This window comes from Hemiscyllium ocellatum, chromosome 21 (genome assembly GCF_020745735.1).
Source record: "Hemiscyllium ocellatum isolate sHemOce1 chromosome 21, sHemOce1.pat.X.cur, whole genome shotgun sequence".
Classification (NCBI taxonomy): domain Eukaryota; kingdom Metazoa; phylum Chordata; class Chondrichthyes; order Orectolobiformes; family Hemiscylliidae; genus Hemiscyllium; species Hemiscyllium ocellatum.
The window spans coordinates 50,698,160-50,705,596 of NC_083421.1; the positions used below are offsets into that span (position 1 = coordinate 50,698,160).

At 38.1% G+C, this 7,437-nt stretch overlaps 1 protein-coding gene across 1 annotated transcript in view; it reads right to left on the reverse strand.

The window, feature by feature from the left end:
• The window catches only part of dab2ipb (DAB2 interacting protein b), a 358,016-nt gene extending 350,824 nt beyond the window's left edge, over positions 1-7,192 (reverse strand). The window contains exon 1 of the mRNA XM_060841451.1: positions 6,923-7,192. Within this exon, the coding sequence (XP_060697434.1) occupies positions 6,923-7,043 (121 nt within the window). The 5' untranslated portion in view covers positions 7,044-7,192. The remainder of the gene's footprint in view (positions 1-6,922) is intronic.
• Between the last annotated feature and the right edge of the window lie 245 nt (positions 7,193-7,437).

A 7,437-nucleotide genomic window follows, 5' to 3' on the forward strand; every position in this document is an offset into this window, starting at 1 on the left:
TTATAAACAAATAGATGAGATCTTTGGCAATTGTAGTCTTTGTTAAACGTTGTTATCACTACACTGAAAGAACATGCTTTGTTTTTCTTGGCTTTACCATTCCTTTATGAGGTACATCAGAAGCATTAGAAGGAAATTAAAGTTCATCTCCCAGACCTTCAACGCATAACAGGATGCATTACTCAGTCATCTATTTTTGACGATATTTAATATGTTTTAATATACAGCCAAGACTGGAGTGAACATTGTTCTGTAACATCAGCGTTTTTAAAATCCATTTACAATATGCAAAAATCAATAGGAAAAATTATATCTGCAGTGTGGCACCTGATAAAATATCCTTCCATTATTAAATCTATATTTTTGAATACGTTGCAGCCCTGATATACATGAAAAGTTGTAACTGTAGGGTTTGATTTAAAAAGATAACTTACTGAAATGTTCAAATCTTGTTCAATATTGTAGAGCATTTGCAACACACATCAGGAGTACAGATAAAATGGCTGTGAGTCTTACCATACAGTAGGGTTGCTCTCTCTTTAGAGAAAGATGACTTGTGGTTGTTTCACCTGAGGGTCACCACACTTCAGGTAAGCGGAGAAGTTGAGAAGAATAACTTTATCTAATTTCAAAATTAACCTTTGTTTCAAATATTATGCTCATCACTGTGTACCTCTGCAGAATTCAAAAACTTAAGGCTAACTTATACTTTAACTCTTTTAGACGAGACACCAGTGTAAAGGAGTTGTTTCTTTATTTTTCTGCGTAGCCTTACAATCAAATACACAGGGATGACAGAAATATATTTAGAGTATCTCATTTCAAATTTCAACAGCATTGATTGTGTTTTTACTTGCTAGATCTTTGTGTGAAGTAAGGGAAACTATAATGCGCAGATGCTAGGAACTGTCACTAATTACTGCATTACAATCAAATAAAGCCAATTATGGTTACAGTTGATAAATACCATCATGTAACAATATCATGCCAAAAAGCAATTAATTGAATTACATGAAAATAATTTACAACTAGCCAATTTTATCAAGTCTATTATTCCACAGCGAAGACAAGGATGACATCCAAAATTCAACTGTACATTGACATTTCTAATTGTACCAAAAACAATTACTAAAAGGTCCAAGGTCAGAATCTGATTCAGTGTTTTGCTTAGAAAAGATGAGAGGTTATGATAACCAATCCGACAGATAGCAAACTGTGTTGCACTTGATAGAAAAACACAATATGCAACCATAATTTCACTAGCTACGGTATTCATTCATATAGATGGGAATCAATAATGATAAACTGCATGTAGAGTCATAGAGATGTACAGCACGATGTGAGAATTAATGGTAAGCAACCGAAATTGTTTTTTTTTACAAAAAATCTTTCCTGGAGGTACCTAAAGATTCTACTTACTATGCAGCAACAGAATAAATAGAAGACAACAAGCTCAGGACATTCAGAGTCAGACTTGCCTTAAAATGAGTGTCTGTATTAATATACAGTTAAGAAAATGCAATTCATATCAATATATTCAATTGCCCATTTCTAAAAAGATGTTTTATAAAAAGGTATGCTAACCACGTTATACTCATTTGCTGCTCCCTCGCAATTGACTCTGTCATTTCACTGCAAACATTTAATTACATACTATAAATACAGGAAATTCATAGATTCATTTATATAATATTGTGGTTCTGTTCGCCGAGCTGGGTATTTTGTTGCAGACGTTTCTTCCCCTGTCTAGGTGACATCCTCAGTGCTTGGGAGCCTCCTGTGAAGCGCTTCTGTGATCTTTCCTCCGGCATTTGTAGTGGTTTGAATCTGCTGCTTTCGGTTGTCAGTTCCAGCTGTCTGCTGCAGTGGCGGTATATTGGGTCCAGGTCGATGTGTTTATTGATTGAATCTGTGGATGAGTGCCATGCCTCTAGGAATTCCCTGGCTGTTCTCTGTTTGGCTTGCCCTATAATAGCAGTGTTGTCCCAGTCGAATTCATGTTGCTTGTCATCTGCGTGTGTGGCTACTAAGGATAGCTGACCGTGTCGTTTCGTGGCTAGTTGGTGTTCATGGATGCGGATCGTTAGCTGTCTTCCTGTTTGTCCTATGTAGTGTTTTGTGCAGTCCTTGCATGGAATTTTGTACACTACATTGGTTTTGCTCATGCTGGGTATCGGGTCCTTTGTTCTGGTGAGTTGTTGTCTGAGTGGCTGTTGGTTTGTGTGCTGTTATGAGTCCTAGTGGTCGCAGTAGTCTGGCTGTCAGTTTGGAAATGCTCCTGATGTATGGTAGTGTGGCTAGTCCTTTGGATTGCACAAAACACTACATAGGACAAACAGGAAGACAGCTAATGATCCGCATCCATGAACACCAACTAGCCACAAAACGACACGACCAGCTATCCTTAGTAGCCACACACGCAGATGACAAGCAACATGAATTCGACTGGGACAACATTACTATTATAGGACAAGCCAAACAGAGAACAGCCAGGGAATTTCTAGAGGCATGGCACTCATCCACAGATTCAATCAATAAGCACATCGACCTGGATCCAATATACCGACCACTGCAGCGGACAGCTGGAACTGACAACCGGAAGCGGCAGATTCAAACCACTCCAAATGCCAGAGGAAAGATCACAGAAGCGCTTCACAGGAGGCTCCCAAGCACTGAGGATGTCACCTAGACAGGGGACGAAACGTCTGCAACACAAATTCCCAACTTGGCGAACAGAACCACAACAACGAGCACCCAAGCTACAAATCTTCTCCCAAACTTTGATCATTTATATAATATATAGTCACTTCAAAATTTAAAATTAATAAAGTCTGAAAAAGTTATACTTTCATATATAATGTGGTAGCATGTATATTGCTGTAACCAAATTCTACTAGATGTGCAGACTTACCGAACGCTTGGACAATAATGCGTCACATGAAAACGTAATAAGCCTTACAAAGACTGTTGCTCCAATAGCAGCTTCTATAGGTCATTATCAGTTAAAAACTCTTGTACGTTTTAAAAAAGCAGAAAATGAAATTCAAGTTACAAAGCCTTGCATTTAAATAAGATTGACAAAATGAACACATCAAAAATTGATTTAAAATATGAATGTTCAAGTCCTAAACTGTGAAAGCTAGCCGTTCCTTCGACAGCTAATCCATTCTATAATTTACCGATACTGCCTGGCGGTACATGTTCCATGGATTCAATGATGGCGAATGATTTGAAGCAGTTTGGCCTACACTGTACTGCTAGGATAGCTCTTGACGGTTAGTACGGCTTAACACAGTCACTCAGCCTGTGACATCTAGGAATGACAGTTTGTTGTTGTTTTCCTCAACAGTAGAGCGAACAACCAATGGGGAAACTTCAAACCAGTGTCTACAGGAAAACAGCACACACGGACCGAATACTGAACTACAGAAGCAATCATCCCAACATCCACAAACGAAGCTGCATCAGAACATTACTTCAACGAGCCAACACACACTACAGCACAGAGCAGAGAAAAATCACCTATACTGTGTATTCAAAAAGAATGTGCACCCAATGAACACAGTCTGCCGATTTCTCAGCAACAAACCCAAACAAGGAGTCAAAACACACCCAGAAACCCTAGCCATTCTCCCCTACTTCAAAGGCATCTCTGAAATGACTGCCAGACTACTGAGACCCCTTGGCATTATGGTAGCCCACAAACCCACCAACACACTAAAACAGCAGCTAATGAACTTGAAAGATCCTATACAGACAACAAGCAAAACTACTGTGCAAGGACCGTAACAAACACTACATTGGACAAACAGGTAGAAAACTAGCCACCAGGATACATAAACACCAACTAGCTACAAAAAGACCTGATCCACTCTCACTAGTATCCTTACATACAGATGAGGAAGGACACCACTTCGACTGGGACAACACATCCATCCTCGGACAAGCCAAACAGAGACAAGCACGAGAATTCCTAGACGCATGGCATTCCAACAGGAACTCTATCAACAAACACATCGAGTTAGACGTCATCTACCACCACCTGAGAAAAAAAAACAGGAAATTACATCACCAAACCCAAACATATAAATAGAAGGCAGGAATCAGCAGCAGTGCTTCACCTGGAGGCCCACTGAAGATGTTACCTAGTACGGCGACAAAACGTCTGGAAATGATCCTTCCAGCTCAGCGAGCAAACTCACATCCAGAACCTCAACCGGAGCTACAAATCTTCTCAAAACTTGCTGCTATTCACTTAGGTTTAAACATGCCTCTTAATCAATAAAACTTAATATCACAAAGAATTATTAAGAAGATAAAAAACAATTGGAGCAGCAGAACGGTGGGTCAAAACAGACCCAGATACTGTACATCAAACTTCATTAGAATGAAGCAAACATTACAGGAGGACAGCAACTAGCTAAAGGTTGCAAATTATTATCTGCAGAAAGGTTATGAGAGGACTTGAAGAACAATTGGATCCATAGGGAGAGGATGACTGGGCTTAGGGAGAGGTACTCAGTAACATAGAAGATTGTGAATAATGGGTTGGCGGGGGGGCGCAAGAATGGTCGCAATCTATAGTTAGAAAGATTGATGGACATAGTTTGCAAGGAGAGTATGCTATAAAGATTGGGAATCTTGGGTCTGTGCAGCATCATTGCTCTGTCTACAGATTTTAATAACCCGCCTTCATTTTTAAAAGCCTTGGTAATGTTTAGGATTGATTTATTTGAAATTAGTTGCCCCACGGCAAAACGATATTGGACCAAAGATTGATTAGGTATTAAAACCACTTACCTGCATATTTAAATAGTTTTAACACCTGCTTCATGTGTGACTAAAGAACATCTCTTCTTTGTCCTCATTCAAAAACTGCAGATTGCACATGCATGCGCACTTACCGCTTGTCATTTTGGGCTCTATTGGAGGTCACTGAAAGCCTGAAAATTAACCCTAACTCTATTAGATTCCACTTAACACAGAAATCCAGCTGAGTCGCAGGCACGTTGCATACCTCTAGCACAATTTTTAATTCTGTTGTGGTTATGTTCGCCGAGCTGGGAATTTGTGTTGCAGATGTTTTGTCCCCTGTCTAGGTGACATCCTCGGTGCTTGGGAGCCTCCTGTGAAGCGCTTCTGTGATCTTTCCTCTGGCAATTGTAGTGGTTTGAATCTGCTGCTTCCGGTTGTCAGTTCCAACTGTCCGTTGCAGTGGCTGGTATATTGGGTCCAGGTTCAACTGGGACAACACTACTATTACAGGACAAGCCAAACAGAGAGCAGCCAGGGAATTCCTAGAGGCATGGTACTCATCCACAGATTCAATCAATAAGCATATCGACCTGGACCCTATATACCGGCCACTGCAGCGGACAGCTGGAACTGACAACCAGAAGTGGCAGATTCAAACCACTACAAATGCCGGAACAGAACCACAACAATGAGCACCCAAACTACAAATCTTTTCACAAACATTGAATTTTTAATTCTAATTTAATTTGTTGAATTATTTGGAAATTAATGTCATCATTGCTTATCCAGGCTTTTATATAAAAATATCCTTCGTGAAGTTGTTGTTTCCCTTACATAGCTGATGTATTCTTTTGCAAGTTGGAACGTGAAGGTCTGGGAGTGTGTCAATATTTGCAATGCATTGCTCAAACAGAAACCTTTGAAGTCCTTTCTTTACCAAATCAGATGAGAGATATGATGGTCTGCTCTGAACACGTCTTCAAAATAGAAACATAAAGAACTTTAAAGTCAATAGAGGAAATCTTTCCCTATCAAGAAATACAAGATTATTACTAAAAGTTACAATACTAGTTAACACAATGATGAATAATAGAATTATGGTAGAATTTTATTTGGATAGTGAAGAATGTTCAGTTTTCTGTTCTCCAAGAGTGTGCTTTACAAGCCAATTCAGAATAATGAATTTCATTCTATTTCACAAATACCTCTGTAACCAATATTGAGTTAACTATAGCTACACCTCCTTCACACAAGAACAGACTTAGTGACTTGACCTTTATTGTGTGTTGCCACGAACTTTCACTAAATCAGCATACACACAAAATTACAAGAATTATGTCTTCAGCAGTAATTATGCTTTCGTCAAGTTACTTTAGACCATTTATACACAGCACAAAAGAAATCCTCACACACTGGCAAATACATCTTTGATCACATAATGCACTTGAGTTTCATAATGGACTTGGCCAATATACTGAGTAATCCCAATTATGGACCAAAATTAATAATGAATAAATCTCCAGAGTATGATTTATGTATTTTCTAGCCTTAGTTTAATTGGATAATCTTAATACGATTGCATTTGCAAAAGACAAGAAGTTAGTAGCTCTACTTATCTTACTGTTACCATTAAAAAAGTTATTACCTTTGCAAATTTGTAATTTTGCATTACAATAATGCAGCAAACAGCAAAATCAGCAATTAAAAAGAGTCAAAATTTATAACTGTTATTTAGAAAGTGAGATGACTACAGTAGCATCAAACTGTAATCCTCACAGGCAGTGATCTGGATCCTCAATGAAAATTAATTGTCCAAATCTGAGGATTGATCATTGTATTTTCATAAATAAAACTTATTGTTTTGAGTTAATATCAATTCTTGTTAGAAGATTAATTTTTATATTGGAATCATTAAAAAATTCAGCTATACTTCAATATGATTGCAGTAAAGTACAGCCTTCTCATGAATTGAGAATTTAAATGGAGATATTTTTGACATTTATTTTGCAGCATAAAATACAATATAGGAAGCAAACCACTGGAGATATGTAAGGTTCTTCTTGAAATTTCACATTCATAATACTAAAAAAAAAGATTTTAAATATGGAGCCAGAACAGGAGGCAGATTAGGACTTTGCAGCAGTGCAGTTTGATAACACTCTGTTACCTCTGTTTCCTGGCCTGTTGCGACTCCTGGAACGACTGCGCTGTCTCTGAAGACGTGACCTGCCCAAAAGTCTGTAGTAATAGGATGGACGTCCCGAGGTTTTTCTGCTGTTAACTGACATTTTGTGAACTGTTTCTTTGTCAGTAATTTCTTTATTCTGTACAAATCAAATTCCTCAGTGCTCTGAGCCCTTCATTAGGGTTAATGCACGTAGCAATATTCCATAACAGGACTTTTTTAAAGTGCAAGCTTGTCCAAGCTTGTTGCTAGTCATACTTCTGCACTATGAGAAGATAAGCATTTGGAAACTGTACGCAGTTAGCATTCTATGGACCAGAGAACAAAAGTTGAGCTTTATAAAATCCTGAACTGGAGTTCTTCCATTCACATTATGATAGCTTATACTATTGTAAAAGAAATACATCAGACATTCATAACCTACTGCTAAGTGTAATGTTGACAAATTACTGTACAATTTCAATTTTACCACCATCTATTAAGTCATAAGTTAAAAC